Source organism: Bacillus rossius, chromosome 5 (genome assembly GCF_032445375.1).
Source record: "Bacillus rossius redtenbacheri isolate Brsri chromosome 5, Brsri_v3, whole genome shotgun sequence".
In the NCBI taxonomy this organism is placed as follows: Eukaryota; Metazoa; Arthropoda; class Insecta; order Phasmatodea; family Bacillidae; genus Bacillus; species Bacillus rossius.
This window is the reverse complement of record NC_086333.1, coordinates 66,635,764-66,649,657: the sequence shown is the minus strand read 5'-3', so window position 1 is coordinate 66,649,657 and position 13,894 is coordinate 66,635,764. Positions and strand designations below refer to the sequence as shown.

General features: G+C 38.1%; 1 protein-coding gene across 3 annotated transcripts in view; it reads left to right on the top strand.

Moving 5' to 3' along the window:
- Positions 1–13,894, top strand: part of LOC134531929 (organic cation transporter protein-like) — a 59,395-nt gene that overhangs the window by 37,523 nt on the left and 7,978 nt on the right. For all 3 annotated transcript variants that reach the window (XM_063367978.1, XM_063367980.1, XM_063367979.1), the window contains exons 3-11: positions 380–496; positions 4,383–4,512; positions 5,859–5,962; positions 6,463–6,617; positions 7,255–7,423; positions 8,446–8,572; positions 10,215–10,327; positions 12,350–12,564; positions 13,319–13,500. In XM_063367978.1, the coding sequence (XP_063224048.1) occupies positions 380–496; positions 4,383–4,512; positions 5,859–5,962; positions 6,463–6,617; positions 7,255–7,423; positions 8,446–8,572; positions 10,215–10,327; positions 12,350–12,564; positions 13,319–13,500 (1,312 nt within the window). The remainder of the gene's footprint in view (positions 1–379; positions 497–4,382; positions 4,513–5,858; positions 5,963–6,462; positions 6,618–7,254; positions 7,424–8,445; positions 8,573–10,214; positions 10,328–12,349; positions 12,565–13,318; positions 13,501–13,894) is intronic.

Sequence of the window (13,894 nt, the reverse complement as noted above, 5' to 3'; positions counted from 1 at the left end):
AGTGCTATTCTAGCAGTTTTTGGTACTTAAATTTAATTATTGTAATGGTAAAATTTTTATTAATTTTAATATGAAATTTGTTTAAGTGATGAATAAGAAATTAATTAAAGATTTTGGTGCTGGGGGGGGGGGGGGGGGGGGGTTGAACCCTTAAAACCACCCCCCCCCCCCCCCCTCCCCCTGGCTACGCCCCTGGTGGAGTGTAGCTACATTTTTGTACAATTTGTTTTGAGTGCGCGAGAATAATTATAGTGTTGGCGTCTAGCGGCGTGGAGTGGGAAAGAAGGTAGAAAGCAATGCTTCGCCAGTGCCGATTGGCCGGAGTGTCCCCTCGCTGCGGTGTCGCGACGTTTGCGGACGCGAAGCGCTCTGCTCGCAGGTGCGCCGTGGCAGAGTGTGACGGCGACCAGCCCCAGCTGCGTCCCGCGTGGTTGCGGCAGGCCGTGCCACACCGCATGATGCCCGGCGGGACGCTGGAGCCCCAGCGCTGCCTCAGGTAGGCAGCTCACCCACGAGCAGGCCTGCCGAGAGAGATCAGGGCCCCCACATGGCCGGTGCTACCGTTGCTATGGCAATGGGGCCCACGGGTATAGAGGGCCTGCGAAGGAAATAAAAAAAAACTTGAAACAAAAAAAAAGTAGACAATTTTAATTAAATCGTAGAAAACAATTAAATAAAAGGCCTGAATTTAGTTACCGATGAAATATTATTCGGAATATGCTGTGCGTACAGAACGTGTCTGAATGTACAACTGTGAGTAACAAAACCACCACCGATTGACGTGACACCATGTTGACAGTGCAGAACACTTGTAATGTTGCAGAACCCTGCCCTCCTAATTAAATAATTTTTCTTTTAAACTATGTAAACAATAATAAGTCAATGTTTTTAGAGTGGTGTGTATGTTCTGAGACAGTATAATCAGAATTTATGAATACTAGTAAATGTTATTTTCATTTGCTATGTTTTTAAGAAGGTATTTTGTATTTTATTAGACATTTTCAATCAGTACTATTTTTTATGAAATTATTCACAAAGAAGTCGCTGTACTAGATTTTTACCTGTTTAGGCCTACTTTTTCAGGTTATTTCTAAATAATTTTAATTTTGTAAAGTAAATTGTCTTATGATTGCTGTTCTTAATTTTTATTAACGTGTTGTAATATAATTATAAATCACGGGACTGTGTCTGGGCTGATGTGATGGTTAGAAAGAGAGGCATGAGAGGCCTGTAAGTGTGAGTGAGAAAGAAACAGTGCTTCCCCGCCAACCGAGATAAGCTGTAATTCTCCACTGGTCGTGGGAAAGGTGTGATAACTGCTGTCTCACGATGTGGGAGAGAGAAAGAGAATGGAAGTCCCCGATTTCGATGTGAAATTGAAAAGAGACAGATCAGGGGAAGCCCAGAGTTCTGTATGTAAAAGGTTTTTTCATGTGTTGTAACTTGTTCTGTGATTGGCTGATATCTGTAGCGTGAATGAAGAGTGCGTGTGATTGGTCGGTGAGGTCATGTGACGTCTACTCCCTGCGTGGAGGAGACCGTGGCAGGATTTCACCAGTCGTCTGTCGAACGCTGGACGAGTAGGTCGCGTTCGATGGCTTCTCGCTAAATTATAATGTAATTACGAAGAGATAATTTCACGTTGGTGGTCGGAGCCAGGCCTATTATTAAATCAACCTAATTTTTTATATATTTCGTTTCGGGTATAATTAGAAATTACGGCCACCTTCGTAGGCGTTTTGGCTCGGGGCGAGATTCGTTTTCGCTGGGTGCGGCCCTGTTCCAGGTCGCACCATCTTCGTATACTTGCAGTAAAACATTACTGAAGGACTTAATCGACGTTATTATGTTATTATTAAATCTCATCACGCGAACTACGAGCATCTGTTCGACGGGCATATGTATGTGGAATGAATGAGTAACCTCTTTTGAAAGTGTTTGGAATCGTCTGTGCAACATTCTATTTAACAAAAAATTAAAATAAAAACATCAAAATTTACAATCGGCGTTGAACTGTTTATTTTGTATATAACGAACCGTTATACACTCACACTCATTTATTTGCCATTATTCAAAATAAATTTACGTTGACAATTGAAACACCGACTTAAAACTAGTTTTAACGTGTTTTAAAAATAATTGTGAAAAGGTTAAAAAATATATATAATATAACTAAAACAATGTACATAAAGGAAAAAAAAAACATTTTTTATCTCTGTTAGAAAAAAAGGGGGGGGGGGGGGGCACAATGATTTCCAGCAACGGGGCCCACAGAATGATGTGGGGGGGGGGGGGGGGGGGCTGCTCTTAATACACAACTCTTTAAACCTCTCACTGTTTAAAAACATGATAAGACTGCAAACCTCCAAGAGATCGTAATGCTGTTAAAACAGAACACTATTCTTCACAGCATTTTAAGAAAAGATTTTAAATGTTTCTCTCGATAAAACATAATTTCCATCCCTTTATACCTTTCCAAAAATTAAAACAAAATTTTTTTATAAACTTAAAAATTTACGCAATACTGATCAACTTGAAACCGAACAACTAAATAAATAATATTTTAAAATTATTTTCTCGTGCTTTCATAACAGGGAACGTTTCAATGATAGAATCAAACTTCAATGTACGTGCAAGTCTTGATTCAATGCATGATGTTCCTAGATGAGTTAAGTCTTCTGTTGACCCACTGTTGATCTCGGGGAATTCTATATTCTGCTAAGCACGCTGAAAGATCTTTCTGCTTGAACAACAATAACGGGAAGTACACAGAATACACGCAGTGCAACTCACAAATTCGGAAATAAATTAGCAATACTATTGTGTTATGTTAATTTGTGGAGCTATTTTAGAGGCTGCAGAGAAGATTTAAAAATGTTTGTGTTGTGATTCTTTAAAACAATGAGGAATTTCAAATTAATTATTTGTCTCCTTACTTTGTTTCTCATTTGTGATAGATTAAACAAACCCAATATTAAATAAATTTGTCTGACCTTGTTAGAATTTTCTTCTATTTGATTTTTTTTTTGAGCACCAGATTTATGTGGGTATTCCATAATTTCCAGGAAATTTTTTTAGCAAACTTGCATTTTACGTGACTTAAATTATAAAATAAATAGATAAAATAAAAGAGTGGCATGTATCGATGAGCTTAACAAATGTGCTCTCATATTTGTAACTCTAAACAAAATTAGACTCAATAAATATTTAATATATCATGTAACAATTTTTTTTATACTATCCTTTTATTGTCTGCATGTTCAGCGATATATACCACTGTCTATTTCGTGAGATTTCGAGTCTTTGTACTTATAGATAGGTCATTTAACTAATATTCCATGCAAACTGACACAACTGGATCGAAAAAACAATACACACACATATATAAATAACAATATTATGCTTCGCCAACTATATGTGTGCGTTGTGCCCGTTGTAACACGCTAAAACTGAATGAACACGGAGACAAATCAAGGAGTTTAAATAATCCTGAGTTACTGGCTACAATAGAAGCTGTCCCATTCATTATCTTGAAATAACGTCTTCCCCAGCAGATTTTTCATTGCCTTATCAGGTTCTTAACATTCTGCCTACAGATGTATTTTTTTTCTCTCTCTTTGTACTTTTATCATAACTTTCTTCCAGGCAGATTTTCTTCTACAAAGTTACCATAGCCATGACTGTAAACGTTATATGAGCATATCACATAACCGAAGGTTTTTACAGACTTGTAACTTTTGTCCTGTTGTTAGGGTAAATCCACACATATAAAAAGTCTTGAAATGTAACCTGGCCCCAAGGACTATCCACCCTGCATCCCTCCCCCCCTCCATGACCCTGTTAACAATGGGGGAGGGGATGGATGCAATATACAAAGTTGCAAATTAAAAAATCTGTAAGTAAGATACCAGTAAAGGCAGTATGCTTCTTTGGGCTTGTTACAACACCGGTGCAAGAAGTCGTGTCACATACAGATACTTTTTTTGTAGGCTGTATGTGCAAATTTGTTATGGTATGGGGAGGGTTACTCCTTACAATTTCAAGCTTCCTAGAGGTGCTCATGTACAAGTGCCTTTATAAATTAAGACCATTTATGTTTTTAAGGGGTCAACACTGTCTCGTTTTTAATGATTTCCTCCCTCCCCCCCTCCCATTATTTCACTGGACATTATTCTCTACACTATTTAGTATTTTCAAATCCAAATAGGAATTTGAAAACGCCTTTACACTGAACAATCAAGCAACATTTGTGGCCTTAAAAAATATAGTGTTAAAAATTTTTACCATGCACGGAAGAACGGAGACTTTCCAGAGTTACCAGAGTGTTTTGAAGCTGACAACAGACATGAGTGAGTGGACCATGTCTGTCCCCGTTGCCTCAGGTACGCCCCAGCGCCCGGCGGTGGCAATGCCAACGCCACAGGGCCCCGTCAGGACTGCGTCGTGGGTGGCAGCATCGTGCAGTGCTCTGCCTTCGTGTTCGACCCTCTGGAGAGCACCATTGTCAGCGAGGTGAACGAGACTGGTTATTGCGGGTGGAAGAGTTGGGATGGAAACAGCGATAGAATGCATTAAGGGGGAGGGGGGGAGTGATGTTTTCCACACGTTTCCCTACTTGCAAATAATCTGGTTTTTGAAACCGTTGGGTAACCGTATCCTTATCGCCCTGCGGGGCTGTCTAGAGAATCTTAAGGACATGGGGGCAAAAACTTTGGCGGGCCCCCCCCCTCTCCATTACTTAAGGTACAACTTTAAATAATAATCACTTGAAGACTGTACATAAACGTGACCACGGCCAAACGTGATCTGTACGTATCGCATAACTTGTAAGGTTTACAGTGAATACTAGTAACAATAGACTTGTAATTTTCGCCATACTATCAGGGTAAACTCGCAAACTAAAAAAAAATGTTCAAACTGTACTGGGCTCCCCTGGTGCCCGAGCCCCTGGGATTTTGCCCCTCCCCCCCCCCCCATCCTCCCCCCACTCGAACGGTCATGCACCTTGACCACTCCACCAATGATGGCATCAAGTGTCAGCGAGTTGAAGGAAACCCACGATGCAACTTCATAAATGTCTCGAGAACAATGCATGCTGTTTGGGAAGATCTAGCTGCTGACACTGATGTCAGGGCAGGGGTGGTTCAGAGATCAGGCCACATAGGCGGGGGTCAGACTTGCAAGTGGGAAACATGGCGGATGTTGCCGGCAGCTTGATTGGTTTTCTCGAGGTACTACCATTTCCCCCGCTCCTCCTCGCTCCAGATGCCTTCCATCATTCATCCGTATCCATGACCTTGATGACTACGAGACCTTTCGTTCTAATACATTCAATGTACAGCTTATGCTGAAAGTGAAGTTTTAAGTGTTTGGCTAATTTTTCAGCTGCAGAGCATTTTTGATCATTTTATCTTTAAAGTTTGATCTAAATCGTAATCTGTAATCATAGGCAGTTTAAGTTTAGTTAATTTTTTTTTGTGTTGCCCTATTTTAACTTTTTATTTTTTTTGATTGAAGTTTGCGGGACAATGGAAATTGCCCATTCAAATTATTGTATGTAATGATATTTATTATGTTTTACTCTAGTGAGATAAGTTGTGGACTGCTCCTGGCTGTTACAGGTTACAGATATTTTCTGGTGTCTCCTGAGGGGTGCATGATCATAAATCACACAAATACATTCATGGCATATCTCTGTAAGATATGAAAGTGTTTCTTAAAAAATCTATGATGTATAAATTAGAATATTTGCAATAATCATAGTAGAATTTTAAATTATTTGCTATTTTTTTAGATATTTTTTTTCTGATATGAATATCTTTTCATGTTTGTTAGTTTAACATGGTATCTTTTACCAGTTCGGACTCACGTGTGATCAAGAGTGGAAAAGAAGTGTTCCGGGCACCGTGAATAACATCGGTCAGTTTATCGGACTGCCACTCGCCGGCTTTATATCAGATAAGTAAGTGTAACAAGTACTTACTTCTGCATGGTTAATGTACTGTTTAAGGTCCTCTATTTGAAAAATCATAATTTCATATAAGAGTCCACTAACATATCAAACTTACATTGCTTTGAAACATCAAAAAAGATTTAAAAAAATTAAATTTAAAAAATAAAAACATTTTACAAAATACTTTACTGACTTTTTTTATTAAGGCAGTTGTATATTTAATGAAAAAAATTGTATGTTAGATTAATAACATAAAAAAAAATAGTTACAAACTTTTTTGTTCTATAGTAGATATTTAAACACACATTTTTTTACTATTGCCAAAAGTATAAGCAAACATTTTGCCACATTTTTAATTAATCTAATAATATGTATGAAAGTGTTTTTTTGGTTCTAATTTTACCTCTGATTTACTACAACACTGATTTACTCCATTTCTCATATGTTTATTGAGGGTACGTACCTAAGTTAGAGCTGTCAACAAAGATGTATGATGCACGTTGTTTTAGAATTGGTCGTAAGAAGTCCCTGGTATTTTCTGCGAGCTTAGTCTGCCTCTTGGGTCTCCTCCGTTCCTTCACCTGGAGTTTCAATTCGTTCATTGCCCTGGAGTTCCTGGATGCAGTGGTGAACGGCGGAATATACTTCTCCAGCTTCATTCTGGGTATGCTGGAAGAACTGGGTGCAAAATGGTGTGTGCTGAAACTGCATGAAGTCAATGCTTAGGAAGAAGTAAATCTAAAGAAAGACATTTACATTGAACAGTCTAAATGAAATTAAAACTGGTAAACAAAAAAAATTAAAAATTAGTAAAAAAAAATTAAGGGTTTTTAATTCGGCAGGTATGGACTAGGCCTGTGCGAAGCTTTGACTAAGTGAATCAATAGAAGCTCTTTTTAATATCCGATTTGACTACACCAGGAAATTGGCTATTCATTTTATTTGAAGTTTTGGTTGTGATGCAAAGTTTCGCATCTGACGTGAAGCTTCGTATTTGTTGCAAAGCTTTATAACATTGGAAGCCTAAGATTCTCTCATTAAAATATTTAAAAATTGCTGTTGTCAGGATTTAATGCCACACAATACAGCAATTTTTTGCTTATTTGTGTTTTTTGTCATTTGTGTTTTTTTGTAGTTTTCTTCTACAGACATACATGTGCTAAGCAATGGCGTACGTCCAAAAGCTTACATCAAGTTATGCACTCCCATTGCACAAATCTTTCAAAGATAATATAAATGATGCAAATGCTATGCGAAATATGTGCACTGCAAAATAAAATCTATAGCCATGGTGTCGACAGGCATAGAGATGGTGAACCCGCGGAGGCGGGTGCTGGCGGGCACGATTCTGAGTGTCTCGTACTCGCTGGGGGAGTCCCTGCTGGGGGCGATAGCAATGTTCGTGAAGAGCTGGCGAACACTGCTTCGCGTCATCTACGCTCCGACCATCTTGTTCCTGACTTACAGCTGGTGAGTGCTTGCGAGTATTCACCGAGGTGCCCTCGCAGCTGTCGAACAATACCTTCAGAAACACATTACCGCTAATTCGGACCCTGCTTGTCTGGACAGCCTGTTGATCCAGAATTGATTAAAAAAATAGTTTAAACTTTTATTACTTGCATTTTATGGCAAATTACATTTAATCTGGACTTTATAAGTGACCCAGACAGGGTCCGGTCACATCTATTCCAGATTACCGGAATTATACTATGTATATTAAATTTTTTTTAAGATAAAGCTTATACTACATATAAACTTTTCAAAAGATTTTTTTATTGTGCATTTGCTCATCTGTTTTGTCTATAAGGTAGGGTTTTTACATCAATATTGTAGGACTACTTACATACGTCTGAAAATACACTAGAATGGCAAGGAACGAAAGGATTGTTTTTTCAAGACAAGAGTGCCAACAGACATGTAACTGCGAATGTGAGGTACCTTTGATATATCGAATACACAGTGTTAGCTAGCACTAACGTGTAGCGCTGGTGTTCTGATACACTTACTGTTTGTTTTTGCATACAATCTTATTCGAACAAGTAACATCTATGGTATGACAGTGATTGTAACCGAAAAGTACATAAAGTGTAAAGTAAACTATTTAACATGCTAAACTTCACAGATGGGATAAGTGTTGGAATAGTTAGGTTATTAAAACTTGTTTTTCTTCTTCATTCATCAAATGGTATACGCAGGAAATAAATGCATTGTTCTAATAGGAAAAAAGTCTGGACTTAAAAAATATGATATTATCAGCAGGAAAGTTTTATAACAGGGTTCTTCTACTGTAATAGATTAATGTAATCTTGGATTAATATGTCATTGCTCCCCTAAATTCACATGCACAATAAATTGGGAGTTTATTGTACTCTGATTTCATTATTAGTGTATGTAATGTTATTTTCAACCAAAAAAAAATGTCTGGATAGTTTACAGTGTTAGCTGGATGATATTGGGGAGCTTAGAAGGAAGAGACCTGGCTGTATGTTCAGGCTGATTCCAGAGTCGACTAGATGGCTGGTGTCCCAAGGTCACCTCGACAAAGTGAGGAATGCCCTCTGCTCGGAGGCGAGGAAGAATGGCGTGAACATGTCGACCAAGGTTCTGGATAAACTAGAGGTACAAGTCACAGACACTTCCGTCTGTTACTCGTGCAAACAGCTCAGTCGCTGCTGGCATTACGTGAATGCGCTACGCAGACCTGCTTCTCTTAACACTTGCCCAGAATTTTCGTTTTGATGAGTAAATGTAAATATGCAAGAACATTCTAGTATTTCTTGAATGCCTTCCTCTGTTATGCATTCATTTATACTTACTGTTTGTTGTTGCTACTACAGTACTTTATGGATGTCCAAATAAATGTTCTTTCCAAGTGGCAGTGTACGTAAAAAGAAACTGTTCAATGTATCAAAAAAAAAAAAAAAATTGATTGCAAGTCAAATTAGATATTACATTTTTAAAACAAGTTTCATTGCAGTTAGGTGAATATTTGCCCAGTTATTTTTGGTATATTTTGAAGTTCCTGGAGGATATTCTCGAATAATTGCTACCCCATTTGAAATCCTTAAATCTGTGATATGCATAACAGATACATATGCATGTAACAATAACAGCAATGCCTACTTTTGAGAGAGAATTCCAATAAGACTGATTTCAATGTCTCTTACACATTTGTCTCTTCACATTTAATTTGCAAGCAGCTTCAAGCGGGTTATTCGACCCCCCCCCCCTTTCCCTCCACCCAAAAAGGTTTTTACGTTCATACGATCAGAATGAAAGCTTTATGTAGTAATGTGAAATTCTTGTTCCTCTGTTAAATTCACTTAGTTTCAGTAGCTCCGTTGATTGTTTCAGTGTGCTGATAAACATGTCTATCTCTGGGGAGGTTAAGCGCTGCCAAGTATTACAGATTATCCATAATGATTACTGTTTTGGACATCCAGTTACGGCGTGTTATTTATTACGGAAGAAGGAAGGATAAACTTCATGACACGTCTTAAATATTGTGTGTACATACCAGCATTTTGTGCGATAAATATTGTTCATGTAGCCGATACAATAATTTTAACATTTTGTAAAGTACTTACCATGAATATAAATCCTAACCCTTGTTTTAGCTTTTTAAATATTAAGTGGCTTGCTCACCTGTGTAATTTTTGAATTATTTGATATTTTAGGGTTAGCTCATCACTGTACAGAAATACAATTTAATTACACTTTATAGAGACTTCTTCTTGGCATAAACTATATCACGTTTATTTTATGCATGTTTTATTGTAAGTATAATTAATTGTGATTTAGGATATTCACAGACATCTTTGCTAACATTTCCCTGACCAATATTTAAAGTTTCCATAGTAATAAATGACTTATTTCACAATTTTCCGAAGTAAATAAAGAAAATCCTCATAATTTCTTTTCAAAACAAAATTAATATTCAAACAGAACCTTGCATACACCATTTTAAAGTGTTTATGACTGAGCACTAAAATGCCATATGAAATTAAAAATAACTTTACAAAGTCTGAGGGATGGGGGGGGGGGGGGGGGGGGGGAAATGTATGCTTCTGTCTATTATCACCTAAATTACTATCACTCAAGAAATACCATAATTTTTTGTGATTCAAGTAGATTCCCCGACCAATTCCCTTTTCCCTGGCTTCTGTAACGTGGCCAGCATGTTCGCGCCACGCTAGTACACACACCTGCTCGTGTGGCGTCTGGCAGAGGGGTGGTGTCGGAGTGCAGTTGCACGTTGCAGGACAAGCCGGAGGGGGCAGAGCGCAAGGACGACCGCAGCACGGAGAGCATGCTCCTCAAGCTCGTGCGCTCCAGGAGGCTGATGCTGAGGTTCCTCAACTGTTGTACTTGTGAGTGAGTAGAGCCAGGGAAACCTCGCCACCCGTTCCGCACTTAGTCTGACGAGCACGCTGTTCACGGCGTATAAGGGTTAACTTGGAGGAGTTAGTTTTTCAGGACAGTAGTTTAGGGTTTATATTTTGTTAAATTTTCTTCAAAACTGGAAAAATTTCTTGAACTTCTCCAAGTGACCTAGTTGCATTATTTGCATGTGTTTGTAGATCTCCTACGATTTTTCCACTTATTTCATGCTTCTTAAAATACTGCCACATAACAGTAGCTTGTTGCATGGTGACACTATCCTATAATATTCTGATTTCCCACTCAGTTTGTCCATGAGAAAAGTACAGCAACTTTTTTAAACATTTAAGAGTTCGGAGGGACTCATGCTACCCTTTCTCAACTGATAGCAACAACTTTTTCAAACAGAACCTGTTTAATATAAAAAAATAAATTATTTTAACATATATAAGTCTATCAAAAATGATGTGATCCTATGTTGATGATGAAAAAAGACAATTTTCTTGTAAAATATGTGGTTAAATTTTTTCATAAAAATTTCCTCTGAAAATTTTTCACCCATATCTCTAGTTAACATTGCATAATTTAGCACAAACGCTCAAAAGCAATGGGAGGTATGTTTATAGTGGAGTCTGAACCTAGCATGTTTTTGGAAATAATTGGTAAACAAATTTAAGGATTTTTTCATTAAATTTTCTTACAACTTTTTTAATTCACATGATAATTTAAATACCTTCATAATAAGAAAAATTACATATAATACAAAATAGATGTACTACCTGCAGGAAGTGACCAATTTTTATGTTGGAAAACTACAGCCTTTTGAGATATAATTTCCAAATGATAATACAGTTTCCCACTACCAGTAGAACCCTGTTATAATGTTTTTCAAGGGAGCACAAGAAAAAAACATTATAAGCAGGAAAACGTTATAAGCAGGAAATCTCAATTTAGCTCTTAACAATGTTCGAGATTTGTACCAATGGCCTCACCAAGCTATGTAAACAACTTTAATGTTAAAACCAAAGATAGTATACTTGATACATGAATTTTCTGAAACAAGCCAACAATTTTTCAACTTCATCTTGTTCCCTGGTTAAATTTTGTTTGTCTTTAAAGATACACTGCCACATTTTTTGTAAAATTATCTCACGATTCATGATGACAACATTAATAGTGAGAACGTCTACTCCTTCGCCACCTGAAAATGTTTAATTTTGGGATTCGTACGTATGAATGAAAAAAAAAATTATTTGTAAGCAATAGAAAACACTTTTAGTTATGCCCTCGCTCAATGGTTGGCAACTTAAATATCGTAGGACTATGTACGTGCATCTGAATACCCACTGGAATGGCAAGGAAGAGAAGAGTTGACTAAGGGTGCCAACTGACACGTAACTATGAACATTGTGTACCTTCAGTATATTGCATAAAATTGTATTTTAACAAACTTCATGTATTGTATGGCAGTGGTTGTAAACATAAACATACATAAAGGAAACTTTTTATCGTAAGTGTTGGAATAATTTGGTTTTAAAACATTTTTTCCCCATTTATTGAATGTTAGAAAGCAAACATTATAAGCAGGAAATTACACTTATTATGAACGTTATATGCAGGAAATAAATACATTGTCCTTATAGGGGAAATATTGGGACTTTAAAAATATGACATTATAAGCAGGAAAACATTATATGCAGGAACATTATAACAGGGTTCTACTGTATTTAAATTTAATGTGATGTCTATCGGAGCTATGCCTTCCCTCAAGCCTGTGAAGCTCAGCAAACTGTGTGTGTGCCCAAGTGGGTGAGACTCTTCAAGTTGTCAGCTGAATCTCTTACCAACAAGAGGAGATCCAGGTTCGGCCCCTCCCTCCTCTACAATACATCCTTCCTTCAGAGACCCAAGCATTCCATCTTTCAAATACACAGATCTTGCACACAGTAGAATACCTATTTTATATTTTCCATGAAACCGACAGAAGATGTGGGTGAGCTTCGAGTGATTCCGCAGGCTGACGAACGCGTTCGTGTACGTGGGGCTGACGCTGACGTCGGTAGCGGTCGCCGGGGACAAGAACGTCAACTTCGTGCTGGTGGGGCTGGTGGAGGTGCCGGCCAGCGTCGTGACGTACTACACCATGGACCGCTTCAGCCGGAGGTTGTACCAGGCCACCTCGCTGATGCTGTGCGCCGCCTGCCTGTTCGCCCTGGCCGCCACGCCCGCGGGTGAGCGCGCCTGCTTCCAGTCTTCCCGCCCCGCGCCCAGGTGGAGTTGTCGCGAGTGGTCATGCGTAGGCATGCGTCGGAATCCACCACTTACCTAGGTGGCATCATGTGTTGTCACCTGTAGGAATGCAATGTCAATATTTGGAAACGTAAAAATTTTTGTTTTCATCCCAAATATTACTCTTAAGCTATGTTAACAAGGGTTCATAGCCATTATGTTAAACTGTACACGTCATTAATTCATTTGAACGAAATGAATAAACAGTAAAGTACACAATAACACACTAAAAAAATCACTCAAACATTTTTGAGAAGGTAAATACAATTTTCCACGATTCTAATTGATTTTAATTGAATTTTTAAAGAGATACCACCTTTTGTTGTTTCTATGAATGAAAAAATCAGCACTGTACGTTCGTAGCGAGAATGAGGAGTCTAATACTTGATATTTTCCCTTACCCTCTCCACCATAGAACCTACTCCTGAACCTTGCATTTTTCGTTACTACGCTCTGACGAGTCATCATTTTGACTTGCCCTAACCAGCCGTAAAGAAATCATAAATCAATAATTTTCGCAGTCTCCAACCACAAATTTTTAAATCCTTGCCAGTGTTGAATTTTTAAATTTACTACTTTAATCCATATTTTTCTTAGAATTTTTTTCCTCGAATCCCAAAACTTTAGAATACTGTAGATTCAGTGGGATTCGAGGATTCAACCGGCGCATCCCTAGTTTGGAAACACGTTTGGCAGGTTGTTACTCAACGCGGCTGTACTTGTTCCTGTTCTGCAAGCTGGTGATCTCCGTCTCATACACCACCCTCCACGTTTATGCGTCGGAGATGTTCCCGACGCCGATACGCCACTCTGTCATCAGCACCAGCTGCATGGTCAGCCGCCTGGGGACCATGGTCGCACCCATCACCCCGCTGCTGGTATGTTCACCATGGGCATTCCCACGCGATGCAGTTCAAGATAAATGTAGCTTTTACTGGGGATTTGTTTTTTAAATGTTGCAGGATAGAAAAAATAAATAAAGACTTAACAATGTTATCTTTCCTATTATACAGTTTGTAAGTTAAGCCTGTATTAACACTGGTATAAAACTCAAAAGGGCTCACTTTCATTCAATTACATCAGAACTAACTGGTGAAATTCAAAGTTTTTAACAATACACTTTAATCATTAGCACAAAATATATGCTTGGCTAGCTAGCGTGACTAACTAGCGTTTGAATTTGTAAATATGAGCTTATTTTATCACTATTTCTTAAATACAGCATTTTTAAAATGCTAATTTTTTTTTTTTTTTGTGAAATGTATAATGTAT